Source organism: Budorcas taxicolor, chromosome 9 (genome assembly GCF_023091745.1).
Source record: "Budorcas taxicolor isolate Tak-1 chromosome 9, Takin1.1, whole genome shotgun sequence".
NCBI classification, from domain to species: Eukaryota; Metazoa; Chordata; class Mammalia; order Artiodactyla; family Bovidae; genus Budorcas; species Budorcas taxicolor.
In genome coordinates this window covers 82,330,002-82,353,066 of record NC_068918.1, presented here as the reverse complement: position 1 = coordinate 82,353,066, position 23,065 = coordinate 82,330,002, and the positions used below count along the sequence as shown (strand labels likewise).

The window sequence follows — 23,065 nt, the reverse complement described above, 5'->3', positions numbered from 1 at the left end:
TTCAGTCCTGTCCAACTCTGTGCGACCCCATAGCCGGCAGCCCACCAGGCTCCCCCGTCCCTGGGATTCTCCAGGCAAGAGTGGGCAGAAATGGAGTTGCCGTTCCAAATGGTGAAGTTATCCAAGCAAAGCTCTCTGAAGAGGAATACCATGTAGAGGGAGAAGCTGATTACTCTGATAGTGAAAGTAGCAGGAACAGAGAGGCTAGGCAGAAACATGAAGGTGTTAGTGTGGATGAGATACTCATCCCCAGAGGCTTGTAGATTGCTGAGCAGGGCAAGTTCACGGTCAAAACGACTACTGAGGAGGTTCTGTGCTATTACAGCATTGGTACCAGGGTGATCAACTACTCTTTGCTCTCTCTACCTTTTGCTCTTTCCCCATCTTATAAAAGTTTAATAAACATTAAAAAAAAGTAATACATAGTGCCTCAAACTGCAGAGACATTTCTTCCAGGCTATGCATTCACCTCTGAGTTTGCCCATTGGGCATTTGAGGATGGAGTGTATTAATATTTATGCCTCTCTTAAAATGCAGGAATGCCTGTTTCTAATTTATTTCTTATATTGTGTTCCTGAGCAGTCTCTGCTCTTACATCCTGGTTTGGTTGTTCGTGGCTTGAATAAGTCATCAGTGCAGTGACTACCGAGACCAAATTAAGTGAATATATTGTGTCACTACACAGAGAGATGGTCGGGAGAGGACCGGCCTTGTTTGAACTGCCTCATTCATTCAGCAGGTCTGAGAACATTCCTTCTGAGTCCTCAGACATAGAACAAAATTCTGTGTGCCTGGTACACAAATTATAATATCAAAGAGATCTTGTTTCTGATTTCTTCCACTAGTATTTGGTTAGTTCCCCTTCACCGCTCTTTGGATCTTGTTTTACAGTGTTTCAGAAGGCTGAAGAATGAGGGGTGTTCAGAAATGACTGCCTTTAATCTTTTGTTAAGTCTAAGTCTCACTTGCAGCTCTGTCTCTAAATGTTGGAGTAATGAGTTAATATGTTTGTGACTCACTCTAGGGTATGTACATCAAATCAACCTATGATGGATTGCACGTGATTACGGGAACCACAGAAAATGTAAGTGCATATCCATTTAATGTAAAAGCTATTGTACCTTCAAGCAGATTTGACAGTGTCCCTATTCTTTTCATTTAAATATGTGTATGCTGTTCTAATATCTGTAAGGGAGTGTGGGTGCCTGTTTTGTTTATTTCTGTTGCTAGTGTGCTGCTCATCACCAGCTGTCATCAATGTATTATTTAAATTGTCCTTTATTGCTCTCATTCACACACCTTGCCCAGCTTGCACAGCCATCCTGTGGGTTTTTTTTTTTTTTTTTGCGCTCTTGGGAGTGTTAACCCATAAACACAAAAGCAGTGATCTCTTTGTTGTTGAGAATCACTCTTATAAGAGCTGGAATTGGTGACCATATGTGTTAAATATAGTGTTTCCTTAAAAACGTGGAATTTATATGTGTCACCAGAGCAACTATTTTTGGGTTTTTGCATGATAAAGTTTCTTTTTATAGAGCTGTAGTTCATATTTGCATGATACTAAAATTTGTTTTTTTTCCCCCCCTTAATCATTTGAATAGAAAAAGCAGGGCCATTTCTGTTGTGAGGAACTTGTACTCTGTTATCATCCTTTAGAAAATTCTGCTACATAAAAGGTTTTTCCTTAGTCTCTGAAACATTTTGAATTTGTGAAAAGTAGAGCTAATTGAATGCTTTCTTTATGCAACCTACAATATGGCTAGCTTTTGAATGACATTGATACAGAGCTTGAAATGTCTGAAAAACTTCTCTGCATCTGTGTAAAAGTAGCATGTGTCTATGGAATTAATTGCTATTTAACCAAATAAGACAAGAGGATGTAATTCAAGATACAAGAAACTTGATGACTACTTATCTTCGTTGTTGTTGTTTTACTCGCTGAGTCATTCATGTTGGACTCTTTCGGACCCCATGGATTGTAGCCCTCATACCAAGGGAACATTTCATGCAAAGATGGGCTCGATAAAGGACAGAAATGGTATGGACCTAACAGAAGCAGAAGATATTAAGAAGAGGTGGCAAGAATACACAGAAGAACTGTACAAAAAGATCTTCATGACCCAGATAATCACAATGGTGTGATCACTCACCTAGAGCCAGACATCCTGGAATGTGAAGTCAAGTGGACCTTGGAAAGCATCACTACGAACAAAGCTAGTGGAGGTGATGGAATTCCAGTTGAGCTATTTCAAATCCTAAAAGATAATGCTGTGAAAGTGCTGCACTCAATATGCCAGCAAATTTGGAAAACTCAGCAGTGGCCACAGGACTGGAAAAGGTCAGTTTTCATTCCAATCCCAAAGAAAGGCAATGCCAAAGAATGCTCAAACTACTGCACAATTGCACTCATCTCACATGCTAGTAAAGTAATGCTCAAAATTCTCCAAGCCAGTCTTCAGCAGTACATGAACCGTGAACTTCCTGATGTTCAAGCTGGATTTAGAAAAGGCAGAGGAACTAGAGATCAAATTGCCAACATCCGCTGGATCATCAAAAAAGCAAGAGAATTCCAGAAAAACATCTATTTCTGCCTTATTGACTATGCCAAAGCCTCTGACTGTGTGGATCACAATAAACTGTGGAAAATTCTGAAGGAGATGGGAATACCAGACCACCTGACCTGCCTCTTGAGAAATCTGTATGCAGGTCAGGAAGCAACAGTTAGAACTGGACATGGAACAACAGACTGGTTCCAAATAGGAAAAGGAGTGTGTCAAGGCTGTATACTGTCACCCTGCTTATTTAACTTATATGCAGAGTACATCATGAGAAACGCTGAACTGGAAGAAACACAAGCTGGAATCAAGATTGCCAGAAGAAATATCAATAACCACAGATATGCAGATGACACCACCCTAATGGCAGAAAGTGAAGAGGAACTTGATGAAAGTGAAAGAGGAGAGTGAAAAAGTTGGCTTAAAGCTCAACATTCAGAAAACGAAGATCATAGCATCTGGTCCCATCACTTCATGGGAAATAGATGGGGAAACAGTGGAAACAGTGTCATACTTTTTTGGGGGGGGCTCCAAAATCACTGCAGATGGTGACTGCAGCCATGAAATTAAAAGACACTTACTCCTTGGAAAGAAAAGTTATGACCAACCTAGATAGCATATTCAAAAGCTGAGGCATTACTTTGCCAACAAAGGTCCATCTAGTCAAGGCTATGGTTTTTCCAGTGGTCATGTATGGATGTGAGAGTTGGACTGTGAAGAAGGCTGAGTGCTGAAGAATTGATGCTTTTGAACTGTGGTGTTGGATAAGACTCTTGAGAGTCCCTTGGACTGCAAGGAGATCCAACCAGTCCATTCTGAAGGAGATCAGTCCTGGGATTTCTTTGGAAGGAATGATGCTAAAGCTGAAACTCAAGTACTTTGGGCACCTCATGCAAAGAGTTGACTCATTGGAAAAGACTCTGATGCTGGGAGGGATTGGGGGCAGGAGGAGGGGGCGATGACGGAGGATGAGATGGCTATATGGCATCACTGACTCGATGGACGTGAGTCTGGGTGAACTCTGGGAGATGGTGATGGACAGGGAGGCCTGGTGTGCTTCGATTCATGGGGTCACGAAGAGTCGGACATGACTGAGCGACTGAACTGAACTGAACTGAGGCTCCTCTGTCCATGGTATTCTCCAGGCAAGAATATTGGAGTGGGTTGCCGTTTCCTTCTCCAGGGGATCTTCCTGACCTAGGGATCGAATCTGGGTTTCCTCCACTGGCAGGTGGATTCTTTACCACTGAGTCACCAGGGAAATACTTTTCTGATCTGGTGGAAATATGTGCCGAAGTTTGAGCTTCAGCTGCTAGGTCTGTTGATAAAATAAAACGGCGTGATCTTTGATGAGGGTTTGTGACACATTTGATTTTTATAATAAGAAAGAAAGTGACACTGCCTAAGGCATTCAGTGGATTACAAGTAAGTTGTGTGGTTCTGGCAGACAAATGAGTGGAAGCTGGTAGTGTCTTTAAGCATTGTTTGTTGAGTTACACTGAGAGAACTCAGACCACTGGGAATTTTTATACCATGGCACCTGAGAGGCAAAAATGACACAGGATCCTCTCCTTATAGGCTGGGGACGGTGCAAAAAAAAAAAAAAAAAAAGAAAATCACAACAAATGTTCCTCCCTTATCCTTGTCAGAGACTTTGTGTATTTAGCTGAACCATGACATGAATATATTCATGTACCACTCAGTACATTGTTCTGAAGCTGGATAGATTCAGAGGGATGGTGAATGTCATTTCAGTTTTTACATTTATTTATATTATTTTTGGCCGCACTGGGTCTTTGTTGCTTTGCACGGGCTTTCTCTAGTTGTGGTGAGCAGGGCTACTCTTTGCTGGCTGCTCCAGCTTCTCATTTTGGTGGCTTCCCTCGTTGCAGAGTGGGGCTCTAGGCATGCCGGCTTCGGTAGTTGCAGCACTCGGGCTTAGTTGTGGAATCTTCTTGGACCAAGAATCGAACCCATATCCCTTGTATTGGCAGGCAGATTTTTATTCACTGCGCCACCAGGAAAGTCCTATTTTAGCTTTTAAACAGTTGAAGTTTTGCATCTAGTGATTTGGTGATTGCATTAACAATGCAGACCTGTGCAGTTCCAGACTCAATCAGGTCTTTGAACCAATTTCAGTCTTGGATAAACATATAGAATACTAAAATGTTACTTCCTTTCACTGTCTACCTCATCCCTGGCCTGCTTTCCCCCCACGCACTGTAAGCTAAAGAAAACCGGCTTTGAATCAAATCAAATGTCTACTGATACATTCTGTAGAATTCCTACCAGACTCTTAGGACTGGGTGAGAGATTCAGGATTTACCTGCTCCTGGTACCTAAGTCATCCTAGAGAGAAATGGTTTCCTTCTTGTTCAAGATCAAAGAAGGGGAACTGGTCTTATTCCATCTGGTAATCTGCTGGAAAATGTCCATCATTCTTGCAGTCACCTTACGTTCATCATCTGGAATACCCTACATACTCTAATTCTTGTCGATGACAGTGGGGAGTTAGGTAAGAGCCCACTTCTCAAGGACTTGATCTGAATATTTTATACTTAGTGCTGGATATTTTACACTGAAATGCCAGTAGAAAATGCCAGCTCCAGGACAGCTTTCTGTCTATCACTGAGGGTTGCTATGACTTTAGAGTCAGAATGTTTTTATAAAAGCCTAGTGTTGGAGGGTTAGAGTGGACAGAATTCACCAACTTCTTTCTCATGTGAATTGTCTCCACACTCCTCTGTCTTGGACTCAGGTTGATGCAATAGCAGCAGGTCATCTCAGGCCTTTAGTCCTTTTTTTTTTTTTTTTTGAGGTTACCTGAGAAGTCAGGATCATTCCAAGATCAGACAAACAGGATCTGGTGATTGTCTATCTTCTTTTTTTGATGTTGCACAAGACCTTCACAGAAGTCTTGATGGGATCTTAGCCCTACTCCTCTTCCCCACCCCTGACATGAGCTGGGAAAGAAATGAGCCTCTGAAGAACGGATGCATTCTCCTCCAGGGCATCACTCTTCTGCAGAAAGCCAGATCAAGCATCATTTTTCAGTGTCCAGCACGTGGTGAAAATCATCAAGAGCGACTGCCCTTGGAAGAATTTTGCTATCAGGCTCTCTCTTTACCAGTGTTCTGCCAAGCAAAATGCTTAATCACTCGGTAGGACATTGGAGAAATGAATATGTGAAGATCTTTAGGAATGGAAGTCAGTTCAGGACACTGGGACTTATTTTTTGTTTTTTCAAGATTGCTTATCTGTAAACAGGGACTTTCTGGCTTCAAGGCTATCTTTTAGAAAGTGAAGCTTACCTTAGATGAATCCTCAGGCAACTGGGACTGGACTGATTATGATCAGACTTGCGAAAGTTGACCTGTAACCATGGTTTCAGCATCTGACACCAGGGGCAAGAAAGGAGCATTGATGCATTTGTTTGTTTAAGAAGTGCCTCAGGAGCAGGGGATTGGAGACAGACCATCTCCCTGTGGTACCCACGATGCTGGTCTCACAGGTGAGGCACAGCTGGTAGTTATGGTGGCAAGTTAAATGTTTTCAAAAGTAGCTGGTAAAGTTACCTGTGCCTTGTGTTGGCCCAGGTGAATCCAAGAGACTGTTTCTACAGTTTAATGCTACTCACTCACTTTTTTTTTTTCCTTGCTCATTTCTTGTTGAGCCTATCACAAAAGCTGAGTGAGAAAGTTCAGCAAGGGTGTGTTGAGTTTAGTTACTCCCCCCATTGCTGTGTTTGAAGGTGCTGTTTATAAAGGATGGTTGTAAATTGCTTGAAGATTCGGTTATATAAGCCACAAAATAAAACATTCTGGCTTCGGTAACAGTTGATTAGAATTTGAAATCAAAGTTTCATCCTTTCCTTCTCTTTTGATCATATGAAGTATCTTTTTTGTGTGTAATTCTGTTTTATTTTATTCCATGAATTTATTGTTTTTGCAATTAAATAATGATAATAAACCTATACTTCTAGGTAGGATTAGATAGTACACTTATCCTAAAATACTTTTCAAATTCTTTGTCAAAATGTTTAGTCTGTAAAATGTATTAATGAGAGAAAAGTTGAGAAGAAATTATGGCACAGGTTCCCTTTAAGATGAAATAATACTTCAACATATAGTTACAATTTATCAGGGGAAAATTCTTAAGGTATTACTTTCATGTTAAAAACCACCTAATAAGTATAAAGTTATATTCTGCATCTTTCACTTACTGTGTGTCCATAACTGTTATTTACCACTGAATGTCAATTTCCTCAAAACTCCATAAAATATGCCTAATGATATCTGTAAAGTTTGTTGGCAGAATTTTTTAAACATATTTTAAAATCATATGAAATACCTTAAACATTGAGTTACAATTTGATTAAATGAACAAGGAACCATGAGAAAATATTTGACAAATAGATTACATCTATTTATCTGCCTGTACACACATATGTGGATATATATATATCTATACAGATATTTGCAAATTTGTAGCAAACTATTATTTGAAGCATGCAAAGTCTGGACTTTGTTTTGATTCTGTGAAAACGCATACATTTAGAATTCAACCTGAAGACAAAAAAAAAATTTAAATTTTCTCTAAATATCTTCTGTTTTCACTATCTTTCTATTTTAGTAATGTGATGATAACATGTAAAACAAGTTTGAGTAAAAGAAAGATTTAGTTTTAATAATCACATAAAAAGCAATTATATGACAGAGTTACAGTGACCGTCTTTACATGTTAAGCAGTTGGTCAGCTTTTACAAGATTAATTTTGACAGGAATACAGGGAAGGTACTTTTTAGATGAATCAGTGGCTTTGATCAGCCTGTTATGTGGACAGCGCGTCCCACTCTTCATGGTAGGTTAGATGAACCTTGGCTGTTCCTACTGACAGATTATCTGTTGTAACAAACCACTGGAGATAACACGTGTATTCACATGCCAAGTTCTACAGGCTGTGCAGTTTCAGGAAACTGAAGCACACTGTGTAACCGCTCTTGAGAAAATTGTATTCCCATTGCTTGTTTTGTGTAGAAGAAAGGAGATGAAATAGAAGCAGAAAGAAATAAGAGGCTTAAAAAATAAGACAGGTCTCTCTCTGTCTCTAACAGTCTCCTGCAGACAGATCCCAGAAGATTCATGCTGGTGATGAAGTCATTCAGGTTAATCAGCAAACTGTGGTGAGTTTGTTCGTTGAAGCTTCAGACTTCATCTTCCCGTTCTAGAACTTCTAAACCATTTTGCTTGCATTTAAAAAATTTGCAGTTTATATCCAGCTTTCCATAATTTTAAGCAGTGCTAGAATGAACAGATTTGTATCTGCCTATTTGCTCGTAGCTGATTTCCTTTAGATGAATTCAAGGAAATTTGAATTCCTTGAACTCAAATAGGCTTGAGTTTTCATTATTCATGAGTAAATCCCCTCTCCTCATTGTCTTTCTTTGAAGGTGGGATGGCAGCTAAAAAATCTGGTGAGAAAGTTGAGAGAGAATCCTACTGGAGTTGTGTTACTGCTTAAGAAGCGCCCCACGAGTTCCTTCAACTTCACTCCTGCCCCCCTGAAAAACCTACGGTGGAGGCCGCCCCTGGTGCAGGTACTGTTATTGGTTGAAAGCCTTTCTTTGACATTGGTGCAGGAACAATGCATAATATCTGAGTTGTCTAAAAAAAAAAAAAAAAAAAGATTACAGTTTGCTTGGTTTTGGGAGTGTATGGATTATCTGTGTACGGATAATTATTCTGTAATCCCGTATGTTCAGGTGCTCAGTCGCTCAGTCGTGTCTGGCTCTTTGCGACTCCATAGACTGTAACCAGCCAGTCTTCTCTGTCAGTTGGATTTCCCAGGCAGGAATACTGGAGCAGATTGCCATTTTCTCCTCCAGGGGATCTTCCCGACCGAGGGACCGAACTCTCATCTCCTGCGTTGGCAGGTGGATTCTTTACCACTGTGCCACCTGGGAAGCCCATCCAATAATCCTACTTCCATGAGAACAGACTTGCTGGATTTGCGCTGACTTACGTGGCAGCCACTAGCCACCTGTTTCAGTAGTTAAAATGAAAGCTTCAGTTCCTCTGTCTCACCGGCCACATTTCAGGTGCTGGGTAGCCACTTGCGGCGAGTGTCTGTCATCCCTGCAGACGGTTCCTTCCGGCCCTTCTCCTCTCTTGTTTCAAACAGTTACTCCCATAAAGGAATCCAGTTTGAACACTGACCTGAGAGAGACTGCCTGGGGTAGAGTCCTCAACAGCGGTTTATCAAGACAGGGGTAGGGACTGTGAGACCAACCCACCAGGCAGGGACTGTCACTCCTTTGTTTAGATTTAGTAGTCCTGGATGATAATAAAAAGCAGACTGGCTTTTAGTTTTATTATTTTAATTCTCTACAGACAATGCACTCCTTACTGCTTACACTTGGGGTGGACATGCATCCCACCAACCCTCTCCTTATGTCATCGGTTCTTTGTGTTTAATTTCTAAACCATGAAAGAAAAGCAGCACACTTTAAAATTCTTTTATAAGATTGAGATTGCCACTTATGTGTAACTCTCTGTGATTTTACTGTCCATCTTCAAATGGAAGAAATGGCAGTACCTCACGCTATCAATGGATGTTTCATGATGCACAGAGGGCTGGAAATCTGTCTGCATGTGTACCTTAGAGGGGCAGGGGACCCATAAAAATAAAGAACAGGATGTGGACAGTGGAGCCAGGAGGGGCACATAATTAAAGTCACTTCTTAAATAAAAAGGGAACGTATCAATCACACTCTAGCAGCTTCTGTTTGCTTAGGTTCAGTTCAGTTGCTCAGTCGTGTCCGACTCTTTGCGACCCCATGGACTGCAGCACGCCAGCCTTCCCTGTTGTTCTGTTTGCATCACTCAGTATACAGGGCACCCTCTTTCAATACTTCTGGAATTCTCAGAATGCGTTACTTAACACAGAAGAGGTCTTACTTTACCATCTATAGTTGATGGAGGGCTTCCTGCCAGCCAGCTCTGCCAGCTCCTTGGTGCAGGGGGGTGAATGTTGGGTTCTGAGGAAGGGGCGGTAGGCATGGACAGGTGAGCGAAAGCGCCTCTTCCTGAGGAGGTGGGAGCCTGGAAAACTCGGTGGGATTTCGTAGGCAGATGGGAGGCTCTTGGAGTAGGTGAACGCTGTTCACACAGCCACCAAGGGAGGATACACAGCCATCAGGGCAGGTGGTGCCCAGATAGGATTTCCTGGAGGCAGAGAGTGTGGCAGATGTTCTTGTGAAATGATTTAGGCCATGTACTTCCCATAAAACTTGGCAGGGAGGGAGGGAGGCAGAAGAAGGAGGGGAAGCCCGCAAGGTGATGTCTCAGGTAGAGTCTAGTCTTGGGCTGTTACTCAGGTGTAACCACACAACAAAGGCTCTGGCCGCTGTACTCAGGGGTGTCTGCTGTCGGCTGAGGGCAATGCTATGGAGCAGAGGGTGACTGCGAGCTTTTAGCAATAGATACTCGCAGCAGCTGGGTTCACTGGCTAACCAGAGGGGCTCTGGGTGAACATCACAGCTCTCCGGCATGAATAAGTTATCCAGACTCTCGGGCAGAGGGTGGGAGAGAAAGCTGGACCAGTGGGCTGGGCTGGACAGGTGGGTACAGAGTTCTAGGCTAGGGAGCACGGACCTCATCCCACAGGTAATGTCAACAGGTTGATAGTTGGTTTTTACACCAATGTCTGGGTTGGTTTGCTACGGCTGCCATAACAAAGTATCAGCTACTGGGTCACTGAAATGAAAGTGTATTCCTTCAGAAGTCTGGGGGCTGGTGATCTGAGAGCAAGCTTGGCTTCTTGCAACGTCTCTTTCCTTGGCTGCAGGTGGCCCTTTTCTCCTTGTGTCTTCATGTGGCCTTGGCTCTGTATGTTGTTATCATTCAGTCGCTAAGTCGTGCCTGACTCTTTGTGACCCCACGGACTGCAGCACTCCAGGCTTCCCTGTCCTTTACTATCTCCCAGAGTTGGCTCAAACTCATGTTCATTGGGTCGATGATGCCATCCCACCAGCTCATCCTCTGTTGCCCCCTTCTCCTCCTGCCCTGTCTTTCCCAGCATCAGAATCATTTCCAATGAGTTGGCTCTTCACATTAAGGGGCCAGAGTATTGGAGCTTGCTCTGTATGTCTGTGTCCTAATCACTTCTTCTTACAGGGATACCAGTCAGACTGGATTGGGGCCCACTCATGTGACCTTATTTTAAATTAAACATATCTTTAAAGACTATAAGTACAGTCAGATTCTGAGCTACTGGAGGTTCAGGGGACACAGTTTAGCCCATGACACTATCTGAACTTGAAACAGCAGGTGGGAGGTGTTACATGTCTGCTGTTTTTGATTTTTAGTTGCTAAGTCATGTCTGACTCTTTTGTGACCCCCATGGACTGTAGCCCACCAGGCTCCTCTGTCCATGGATTTCCCAAGCAAGAATACGGGAGGGTGTTGGAATTTCCTTCTCCAGGTTTCTCCCTGACCCAGGAATCAAACTTTCATCTCCTGTGCGGGCAGGAGGCTCTTTACCACTGAGCCACCTGGATTCTGGGTGAGGCTGGGATAGGGGCAATTCTGTGAAACACTAACTCAAGAGATCTTTTGGAAGAAGTATCAAGAGGACTCACAAAACAGAGGAAGGGGGTCCAGAACTGAACTCCTTGCCTTCAAATCCAATCTCTGCCTCATCTTAGCTGTGAGACCTCAGACAAGTAGTTAGTATTTCTAAATCTCAATTCTAATTATTCATAGTGATCTTTAGAAAAGTCTTTGGGTTAGGGGTAGGCAGGCAGGGAAAGTGAGAAGCAGATGTGAAATGTGGCAGTGACCTTGCATGGTGATACCAGTGACAGAAATCAGACAGTCAGAAAAGAACCATCTAGGAGGCAGAGATGGCAGGTCTTCTGATCGTCACTGAGTTTGAAATGACAGAGGAAAAATCAGGTGGATGTGTTCAGAAGGAAAGCAAACATTATTTCTAAGTATCGGCTAGAGTTAGTTCCTTGACCTCTGGAAATTCACTTAAAAAGGGACATGCTCCCTTTTTTCTTTGTCTACCTTCCTGTCAAGTTCCACTCACTGTGCAGTTTGGGGGGAGAGATGAAGGTAAGGAATGAAACATGTAGCTTCACTTCCAACCCAGCTAGAGAACAACCATCAAAATGCAGAGGCTGGGGACTTCCTGGTGGTCCAGGGGTTGAGAATCTGCCTTCCAACCCAGGGGACCCAGGTTTGATCCCTGGTTGGGGAACTAAGATCCCACATGCCATGGGGAAACCAAAGCTCCCAACTCAAGAGCCTGCTGCTTCTGCTGCTAAGTCACTTCAGTTGTGTCCAACTCTGTGCGACGCCATAGACGGCAGCCTACCAGGCTCCTCTGTCCACAGGATTCTCCAGGCAAGAATACTGGAGTGGGTTGCCATTTCCTTCTCCAGTTTTATTGCTAAGTCACGTCTAACTCTTTGGAACCCCATGGACCATAGCCCCCCGGGCCCCTCTGTCCATGGGATTTCCCAGGCAAGAATACTGGAGTGGGTTGCCATTTCCTTCTCCCAACTCAAGAGCCTATGTGTCACAAACTACAGAACCCACACCCTCTGGAGCCTGTGTGTCCGTGAACACAATTAGATAGAAGCCCGCACACTGCAGCAAAGATCCCTTGTGCCTCGGCTAAGACTTGATGCAGCCAAAAACAAAATTCAGAGGCCGTTTAATAGCTTAGTATCCTGGCGCTGAGTCCAGGATTTTCTCAGAACAAGAACTCTGGTAGACCAGTACTCTGTACACTTTCTCAGCCCCCATCCTGGGCTTTGCCCCCTGTGTTGTTCTTCAGGGGTCTGTATGCCTGGGTGCCCACCTCTGCTGGGAGGGAGCATCTCTAGTTCTTGTCTGTATCATTAATGTTGTTCCTAGAAAGATATTCATTGCTCTGTTTTTAGGCCACCACCCTGGTAAACGAAGGTTATTGGTTTAGAAGTAACCATCAGCATTGGAGTTTAGGGAAATACCTGCTCTGGGGAAATGCCCCAGTTTCCTTCTACTTCTGTTTGTGGAGAGCCTGGATCCCGGGCCTCGTGTCTTCAGACGTTGTCCAAGATGGTCAGGCTGAGATGTGGATCCGTTCCTTGGTGCAGAGAGCTCACAGGCTGTGTCTTAGGCACTGACGTATATATGCTTGGGGAGTCTGTTTCCCTGAGCCTCAACGTCCTCCCCCAAATGGGGCTGTCGCTCTGTGAGCACCGCTACTCCCATCCTGCCAAGCCTCAGACTCCATTTCACGCTCTCACTTCCAGGAGGGTCTCCAGCAATCATCACCTGGGCCAGACAGGGCTTCGGTGTCTCTCTCTGTCTCCCCAGGGCCTAGCACAGTCCTCACATGGTGCTTCCCCCTGACCTTCCCCAGATATCTTCGTGCCTTGATTCAGATTTCCCTGCTGTTGTTCCGTTTGTTATTGTATAGTTGCTAAGTCATGTCTGACTCTTTGCAACTTCATGGACTATAGTTCAGCAGTCTCCTCTGTCCATGGATTTCCCAGGCAAAAATTTTGGAGTGGGTTGCCATGTCCTTCTCACTGTTCTTTTACCAACCAGAAAGGGCTGATCGTCGCTGTTAGATTATAGGAGAGATAGGATTGAAGGTCTCACAAGATTTTAAAAAAATAAGTCCCCTGAGACCAATAACACGATTAAAATGAAGCCATGTGAATTTTAAATTTAAAAACTTAGCTCGTGAATACTCAGACAGCATAAGGTTGTGTACTTACTGTGTGATGAGCCTGTGCTAAAGCCCTTTACATGTATTACCACACTTAATTCACACAGCTGCCCTTTGTTGCTACCGTGTGTGTATGTGTGTGTGTGTGTGTGCACACGCGTGTGCACACTCAGTCACTGAGTCATGTCCGACTCTTTGTGACCCTGTGGACTGTAGCCTGCCAGTCTCCTCTGTCCATGGGAGTTTTATGCTTGTTCCCGTTTATTCCCATTCTGTAGATAAGGCACAGAGAAGTTGAGTAATTTGCCTGGAGACACACAGCGAATCAGAGGTATAACCAGGATTGCACCCAGAGAGTCTGAGTTCCGAGGCCACACTCCTAGTCAGTGGTAGTGTTGTTAGTGATTAGAAAGTGAAAGAAAGAAAGTGAAGTCGCTCAGTTGTGTCCGACTCTTTGCGACCCCATGGACTGTAGCCTACCAGGCTTCTCCATCCATGGGATTCTCCAGGCAAGAATACTGGAGTGGGTTACCATTTCCTTCTCCAGGGGATCTTCCCGACCCAGGGATCGAACCCGAGTCTCCCGCGTTGGAGGCAGACGCTTTAACCTCTGAGCCACCAGGGAAGCCCTGTCAGTGATTAGTGTGAACTAACTCATTCTCTCCTCACCGCAGTCCTACGTGAGAGGTACTGTCAATATGATTGCTTTTCAGAGGAGGAAGCTGAGGATTGGGAGTTTAGGTGCTTTGCTCAGAGCTAGAATTCTAACCTCCTGGTCACCTGACTCCCAGGCCTCTGATTCTCACAATGCATCTAGCCTTTCAAAACTCTTGGTAAATGGTTTATACATACTGTGGAATATTAGTCATAGAAAAGAATAAACTAATGTCATCTGCAGCAACATGGATGGACCTAGGGATTATCATACTAAGTGAAGTAAGTCAGACACATATCATACGATATCACTTAAATCTGGAGTCTGAAAAATGATACAAATGAACTCATTTACAGAACGTAAACTCACAGGCAGAAAATGAATTTATGGTCACCAAAGGGGGAAGGGCAGGAGGGATAAATTAGTAATTTGGGATTAAACATATATACACTAATATACATAAAATAACCAACAAGGACCTACTGTGTAGCACAGGGAGTGATATTCAATATCTTGTAATAGCCTGCAGTGGAAAAGCATCTGAAAAGAAATATATTCAGTTACATATATATACATGTGTATAACTGAATCACTTTGTTGTACACCTGAAAGTGAGACAACATTGTAAATCAACCATATTAAAAAACAAAGATATTGTGAGTGTCTCAAAGAAGAATATATGTTGAATGTTGCTAGTAGCTGCAAATGTGCAAATGACCCAGGACCCTGTTTACCCAGAGGCTGGGGTTGGTTTTGCGGAGAACGATCTCTGAGTTCACCTCCACGCTTTTACACTTGCGCCCTTTCAGACCTCGCCTCCCACTACGACCACCCAGTCCCCAGACAGCACGATGGATGCCTCACTGAAGAAGGAGAAGCCAGCCATCCTGGACCTTTACATTCCTCCCCCACCAAGTGTTCCCTACTCGCCCCGGTGAGTCTGTGCCCATTTTCGTGGTGTGCTCGTCTCCTGGGCCTGGAGATGCTGCTGGTGGTGGGAAGACCAGGAGCATCTCAAGAGGAGGCTGAGGCTCGAATCCACTGTCAGAAAGCATCGACCTGAGTGTAGGGGTCAGGAATGGGTGAAGGGTTCAGAAAAGTATAGACTTCCAGTTAACACGCTGAGTCCTGGGAATGGACTGTTGGGGTCAACAGCATGGTGACTGTTGTTAACGATATCATGTTGTGTATTTTCAAAGTTGCAAAGGGACTAGATCTTAAAAGTTCTCATCAGGAGAAAGAAGGAATTAGTCACTGTGTGGGGTGATGGGTGTTATCTAAGCTTATTGTGGTGATCATTTCGCAATATATACATAAATCATTGTGTTGCACATCTGAAACGAATACGACATTATATGTCAATTATATCTCAGAGAAACTGGGGGAAGGAAGTGTAATTCTTAAATTGCAAGTGTAGGGATAGATCCAGTTTTATGGACCTTGAAGCCAGACAGTTTGATGGGGAGAAGGGTGCTCCTTAAAGCATGTGCTTTGGGGCCATGTCATTTTCATTCTTCACTGGGTAACAGAATGGGCTGTTTTGGGGTTCCCCGAAGCTGAAGTTTCATTAACTACATGGTGAACTTATCTCTGGGGAGGAAGATAATAAATAGTTCTGAGAGATCAAAGTTAGTTTTATCTTGTTGAGAGAGATATGTGTTCTTCATAGGAGTTAAAAAATGTGAAAACAGGTGTGAATGGGCTGTCTTTGTGCATCCATATGTGTTTATGTGTATATATCTGTTATGAATTCATAAAGATCATTGCTTTCTTAATGGCTATTTTAAATGTTTATGGTGAAGTGAAGATGGTCACGCTAGATGTTATATAGGGGGTGATTGAGGTATGAAATACAGGCTTATTTATACCATCTGACATATTTACATATGCTAGTAAAACTAGAGAATCTGGCTGATTTATTCAACATATATTTCCTGAGAGTTGGGCCTGATTTACCATCTTATGCAAAACAGATGTAGTTCTTGCCCCTAGAGAACTGCCAGTGTCTTAGTCAACTTTTCAAGAATAAATTGAGAAATACGTAATCATGCTATAATATTTCATAAGATAAAAGTTTGGACTGAACCTGTAGTGATGTTTCACTTTATATTGGAGTTTTTAATTTGTTTTTTGTTTTAAGCTGAACTCTTTGCATCCACTGTGTTTTTTTCCTGGGCACAAAAAAGAAGTAACATCGTTTTCCTCTTCCTTGAGTCTTGGTTTGCCCAGAACTTATTACAGCAGGTGCAGCAGTGACCTCAGTGATCAGGGCATTACGGTTGGAGGATAAGACTTCCCCGTATCCACAGACCAGAGTTCCTGTGGTTGTGGGATTTTAAGTGCGTTTAAAACTGTAAGGAGCTGTTTGTTGCTTCTGCCTGTAGAGAGCAGAGGGTTTCACTGATGACCAGCATGTGGGCTATTCTATCAGAAACTGTAGGGAGGATCACCCCGACACCCCTAATCCTGAATATTCTTGCCTGAGTCTCAGTGAGGGGATCACAAGAGCCATGGCAAGAAGAAGAGTATGCACATAGTAAAGGCAAAAGGGAACTGGGCTCTTAATGTATTTGGGAGAAGACATATGGGGACACATACATACTGAAAGACACCGTTAAAAAGCATATTTTATTAGGAATGAAACATGCAAATGGTCGCAGAGAACAAGTGGTGAGTGTGGAAAACGTTGCAAATGGGGAAGCTGTATTCCAGGTTTAAGAGTATAGAAGGAGACAGGTTCGTGGTGGCATTGGGGGGCGGGGGGAGGTACAGGTAGCGGACTCCTTGGCAATACCAGTAGGCCAGGCTGATCTTTAGACTATTTGGACTTAGTAGACTCTGTATTTATATAGTCATTTTGCAATGATCCCCTAATGGAATTTACTAAATACAAAAAGTTAACCAGCTGGTAACTTGGACTCAACTAAAGTTAATTTTATAAGTCTTAGTATAAGCTGGCATTCAGAAAGAATTAAGTTGCAGGCGGTGGTCCAATTTTTGCTGATTTTCTGTACTTAGTTCAGAAAACAGACAGTTTCCATCGGTCACTATAAAGGCCCCTTTGTATTTTTTGACATCATTTTCAAATCTAACAACTGCCATTATACTTCAAGTGTCTTCTTTGCTTGATCTTGGCAAAGATACTAATCTTGGCATGAGAAAAAAGGTTTGGTCCTATCTTTACTTGTGGTGTCTGTAGTAAATAGGAGATTCAGTTCTACTATAGGATAGGTGTACAGGGAAACCAAAGCTAGCTTTTCAAAGGTATATTTGTATCCTTCAAACTATATATATGAAAAAGTCTCATTTCCCCTTATTTAGTAGGATCATATTTACTTTTATTTAATAGGATCTCTATGTATTTGAGAAGCAGCTGTGCTTGAAAAAGTATTGCTCTTTCGTCCAGAGGGAAAGGAGAATTTAAGATGTCTTCCGTGTGCTGGCAATAGGATGCCTCTTATAATTCTTTTGTTTAAGAGGATCTTCATAAGCAACTTAATTATTGCCTTCCATCCTGCAGGGAAGAGAATGGGGGTTCTGTTTACGGATTCAGTAAATGTAAACAGCCACAGCCTGGTCCTAAGGGTTCCGAGTCCCCCAATTCCTTCCTGGACCAGGAAAGCCGGAGACGGAGATTCACCATTGCGGATTCTGATCAGCTGCCTGGCTATTCCGTGGAAACCAATATTCTGCCCGCAAAAATGAGAGAGAAAACGCCATCTTATGGTACGCAGCTGGGTGTTTATTCTCTTCCCCTCCCCCTTCCTTATTTGGAACTGTTGGATGAATTTGGCAGACTTGAAGGGTAATCTGAGGAAAACATAAACCTCAATGAAATTCTAAGTATGAGACCTTTATTCATCTCTCCAAAGCCAAGGCTGGTTGAGTCATCACACGGCCTGGCATCCAAGCACAGTGGGGTGAGATCATGTTACGGTTATAACTTTCAGTGCCTGCATTTCAACTTGCAGTTGCTTTGCTCCAGGAACCCACAGACTCAAGTTCAGCACACCTCTGTCCTCATGGCGTGCTGAGGAAACCCACCGCTTTAAAACACTTTTTCCTTATTTTAAACTAGGTTTTGCTTAAGCTGCAGTGAGTGTGGTATTGGGGTGTGGGACGGTCTAGTTCTAAATAAAGGGTTCTCTGAAGTCCAGAAACTCTCAACTTCTCTTTTTTCTTCCCCTTCCTCTGAAGGCAAGCCCCGGCCTCTGTCGATGCCTGCGGATGCGAGCTGGATGGGCATCGTGGACCCTTTCGCTAGACCTCGAGGTCATGGGAGGAAAAGTAAGTTTAAGCAAACGGAAAAGCACCAAACGTAAAGCCCAGGCCTTCATCTTGGGCCTCTTCCTAAGTGTGCTCAGTGACCACAAAAGTCATCTTCTCATCTACAACATCAGGGCTGCTGCAGGCCTCGAAGGTTCTACCTGTGTCTTTGTCGTTTAGCCGCTCAGTTATGTCTGACTCTGTGCAACCCCACGAACGGCAGCATGCCAGGCTTCCCTGTCCTTCACAGTCTCCGGGAGTTTGCTCAAACTCCTGGCCATTGAGTCGGTGAATCCTAGTTTAGTGCTTGTAAATCTCCTAGTTTCGTGTGCTTTACACTGGCTGTAGACATCGATGGTCCAATTTCTAAACAAGTAGAAATGCCTTATTCATTAAACAATCCCATCCTCAATTTTTAGCTTTTCGTGATTGGAGTCTGTCTTATTTTTGATGGACAGGCATAGCTTTTTTTCTATCCTGTCCTTATATTAGAGAATAATTACTATTGGAAAAGAAACTTGTGTTTAATTTACCCTCTATTCCAAGTTACTGATGATGACGCTTCTCTTAAGGGAAATGTGGACCCAGATTACATTTGATTGTCAGGACATCCTAACATTGATTTTGCAGTGCTGGAACAAAGAGCTGTTGAAAAGAGATAGCAGGTAGGCCTGAGATAGTAAAAGGAAGAAGAAATAAATTCTGGTGCCTCAACTGCCGAAGTGCTCAACCCCTGGCATTTCCCTAGGACTTGGTAAAGTTTGTCACCTAAGTAGCTGAATTACCTGGATGATACTAAATTGGAAAAAGGGAGAGGATGCCATCTAAGGTCTGACACCCTTAGCTGATGAAAAATCTGTGGAGCAGACAGCAGGGGGCAGGGCAGTCCTTTGTTTAGATCTGAAATGTCCACAGCCTTGTTGCCAGTCTTTTTTAGCCTTTGAAGCCCCAGATGTAGTCTTTTAATATTTGAGATATGGGGTGTAGGGGTGGGGAGTGTGAGGTTAGGAAAATGGAAAGATACCTGACCTCTATCCCACCTTCCACATTTTCCTGGTGTTATCATTTTAGAAGGAAAGTTATCTGCATAAAATAATGGATACTTTGTTTTGAAAACAAAACAAAACATGACCTTTTTTTGGAGCGACAACTCACATACCATAAAGCTCATAAAGCTCATCCTGTTAAAATGTACAATTCAGTGGGTTTCAGTATATTCATAGAGTTGTACTAATTCCAGAATGTTCTGATACCTCAACAAGAAAACTCTGTAAGCAGTCATTCCTCATTCCCACCTCCTTCAGCTCCTGGCAACCAAAAATCTACCTCTGTCTCTTGATTTACCTACTTAACGGATTTCATATGAATAGACTCCTATGGGCACTTTTTAAAAGTAACGTTTCCCCCCTTTGATTACAAAAGCAAAACAAATAGAAAATATGAGAAAACTTATCTGTAATCTGCTTCCCCAGCCTAGAAATAATCACTCTTCGTGTTTTGTATATCTTCTAATTGTTCCTATATTTACATATTAGACACTTAGGAAAAATATGCAAAATATGTTCAGAAATACTATGGAAGAGGAACACGTGCATTTTTTGTAATAGTTGCATTAGTAATCTGTCTTATGGCAATGGTGGTGGTTTATTTGCGAAGTCCTGTGCAACTCTTCCTTGACCCCATGGACTGTAGCCCACCAGTCTCCTCTGTCCATGGGATTTCCCAGGCAAGAATACTGGAGTGGGTTACCAATTCCCTTTCTAGGGGATCTTCCTGACCCAGGGATTGAACTTGCGTCTCCTGCATTGCAGGCAGATTCTTTACCACCTGAACCATTTAGGTTACTTCTGTTTTTTTCCTCTCAATTGTAAATAATGCTTCAAGAAACACCTTGTACATAGACCTTCCTATGCTTTTTTTCTTTTTTTGGCTGAAGCTCACAGCATGTGGGAGCTTAGTTCCCTAACCAGGGATTGAACCTGTGACCCCTGCAGTGGAAGAGCAGAGTCTTAACCAGCGAAGTCCCAATCTGCGTACATTTTTAGAAGTGGAACTTTTTGATCAAAAGAAGGCTGCATGCTGCCAGGGTGCCCTGAATTTTACGATTCTGTTTGATTCTTACCTCCCCCACCCTGCTCCCCATCCCAGGGGGGCTGACTTTTAGGGTAGGATCATTCTTTCTTCTCCAAAAATGTCGCAAGCCTTGCAGAGCAGTAGAATCTTTGAACCCCACCTATTAAAAGTGGAGAGTGCCTGCCCTGCAGTCAGGGTGACAAGCAAAGGCACCCCACCTTCCTGAATATCCCTGAGGGATGCTCCTGCGTAAGAACTGTGGTTCCAAGGGCCGGTGCTCCAGGGTGCAGGTATTGAATAAGCACAGATGTGGAAGGAGTGATAGCATTACAAGATTTTCTTTGTTTTCTGATCCCAAGTGCAATTATGAAAATCCTACACTGATTAAAAAGGGCAGGCTTACTGATTCTTCTCTTGCCCCTGTGTTACCTCTCAGAAAAGCAGCCTGAAGTGTGGATGTCTTCCATTTCTGCTTTCTCAAAGCCCTGCGGGGTGGGCCCGGCCGCCTGGGGGACCTGGTAGCCCATCCTTGAGTGGAAGGCAGGGTGAGGTGTCTCAGGAGCAGGGCAAGTCTGAGCAGCGGGTGTGCGGATGATGGGTATTTTAATAGACTGCTTGTGGGCTTTATCCGATAACAGGTGAGGATGCCCTCTGCCGGTATTTCAGTAACGAGCGTATCCCTCCCATCCTCGAAGAAAGCTCCTCGCCCACGTACCGCTTCTCAAGGCCAGCGACCGAGAGGCAGCTGGTCCGAGGCGCAGACTACATTCGAGGCAGCAGGTGCTACATCAGTTCGGATCTCCACAGCAGCGCCACGATTCCGTTCCCGGAAGAAGGGACCAAAAAGAAAGCCGGCTCCTCGGCCGCCAAGTCCTCGTCTCCAGAACCGTCCCTGCTGGTCAGCTGGTTGACTCGCCTGAAACTCTTGACTCACTGAACCCCATGCTCCCTGGGGCCTCCTGGACTCCTGCTACCAAGTGCCTTGTTTTCGGTTGGCAATCTTGTTCTGATTTTCATCCACAGTATTATGTAGCGATCTTTTGCAATTTCATGGGTTTCTTTTTTTTTTTTTTTGCCAAGTTGTATATTGCACTTCTTGGAATTTTGAAGTCATTGGATGGGAATAAATCCAGAGAATCTTAGATCAGATGCTGACTTGTGGCGGCCAAAGGAGAGAAATGGGGAGAGTCTGCCCCCCTGCCCCCCATTTTTTTTTTCTTTTGGTTCCTTAAGAGTTAGAACACAGAGACACACTCTCTAAAGCAGAGCCTTCGCCAGGAATGGTATGATCATTACAGAGAACTGGGCCATTGTTCGTTTTGAGGGTGGAACTACGATTGGTGGCTGCTGTCACACAGATGTGTTGGGTTTTGGTCCAACCTCTTCACCTGAAAAAGCCAGTGGAGAAAAGTTTTGTTTTGATTTTTCAAGCTATATATACCACATGTGTACATGTAGCAGCCTTGACCTTGAAATAACACGTGGGCAGCATCTGATGCTCTTTCAAAGCAGAGGTATAAATGTAGGCCTGTTACACTTGTTTAACGCCGTTTGCATAACAATCAGTGTAGGTCAGTTAATACAGAAACACGTGAAAACATTTAGATAGGGCTTACTACACACAAAGTTGATGGTTATTTGTAAGGGGTGTCATTGTTGATGATGTATATTATTGTCTTTAGGGGAAAAGAAGCTATAAGACTTGCTGACAGCCAAAGTCTCATTCAGAAAAATGAAGCAAGCATACTTAGGTTTGTGAGAGAGACATCAGTTTGCATTTTAACCTGGTCAGCAACTATCATCCAGAAAAGAATGGACAGTTCTTCTAAACTGTACACATTTTGCTAATTAGAAACCTCTTGGAAAAATCTCACGGTCACTCATTTTCAACTAGCATATGGTATTTTGGAAAAGTGTGTCTGTGTATTAACTCTTGTTTAAACTGAATGTATGATACTTTGTTAGAATGGAAAAGTACTATCTTGTTAATTTAAGTGTTTTAAATATAGTTGTATATTTTTCTTACTCTTAGTCACATGTAATTGGTATATTTCTGTTTTGTGTCCTACAGGAAGCTAATGACAAAGTGTTCAAGATGTTTTCAGGTTTACCAGTGACCACCATGGCTGTTGCCACCGTGGGCATTATTGTTAAAAAAGAAAAAAATAAACCCTCTGAAGCAATTTTAGAATTTTATGGATTAGAAATGGGGTCACTGAGGGGCATGTGTGAAGTTTACATTTGGGGACTTTTCTGAGCTGTACCCCTGGACAGAGCTGGTATTTGTCTTGAATTGTCTACTTTGCTGAACTGCCTGAAATCGGAGATTCCTTGGAGTTAGCAAACACCTTCCTTTTAAAATGCCTCTGTGCGATTGAGGGAGTTGGTGAGCTGCAGGGAACTGGCAACCACTTGCATATTTGTGTGAATGAATTCAGTCAGGCTGTTTTGGTGTCAACCAACCCCCAAAGAAACTGCAGTGAAGATATAGTTGTTTCATGGGGGTTATGGGGTTTGGCAAATGGAGGGAAATAGAAGAGGCTTGGAATGTGTGATTCACTGGGTGCTTGACAATACAGTATAAGGGCAGAGTGGGGGTGGGGTGGTCTGGTAATCAGGGAACGGGTGACTAGGAGGACTATGGAAAAGGGGGAGCGCTAGGCCCTGCCTTTGTGTTGGCTTGGCTGGCTTTAAGCGGAGACAGTGGCGGCCTGGGACAACTCTTCCTCTCACTCCTCAGCTTTAGGGGAGCTTTAGATCTCCTGAGTTATGAGTTCAATGGCTGTGGAGG

General features: G+C 43.4%; 1 protein-coding gene across 1 annotated transcript in view; it reads left to right on the top strand.

The window, feature by feature from the left end:
- LOC128053175 (CNK3/IPCEF1 fusion protein) overlaps window positions 1-23,065 on the top strand; it is a 257,177-nt gene that overhangs the window by 19,994 nt on the left and 214,118 nt on the right. The window contains exons 6-11 of the mRNA XM_052645626.1: window positions 1,025-1,084; window positions 7,669-7,737; window positions 8,005-8,151; window positions 14,745-14,869; window positions 17,456-17,661; window positions 18,133-18,222. Coding sequence (XP_052501586.1) covers window positions 1,025-1,084; window positions 7,669-7,737; window positions 8,005-8,151; window positions 14,745-14,869; window positions 17,456-17,661; window positions 18,133-18,222 — 697 coding nt within the window. The remainder of the gene's footprint in view (window positions 1-1,024; window positions 1,085-7,668; window positions 7,738-8,004; window positions 8,152-14,744; window positions 14,870-17,455; window positions 17,662-18,132; window positions 18,223-23,065) is intronic.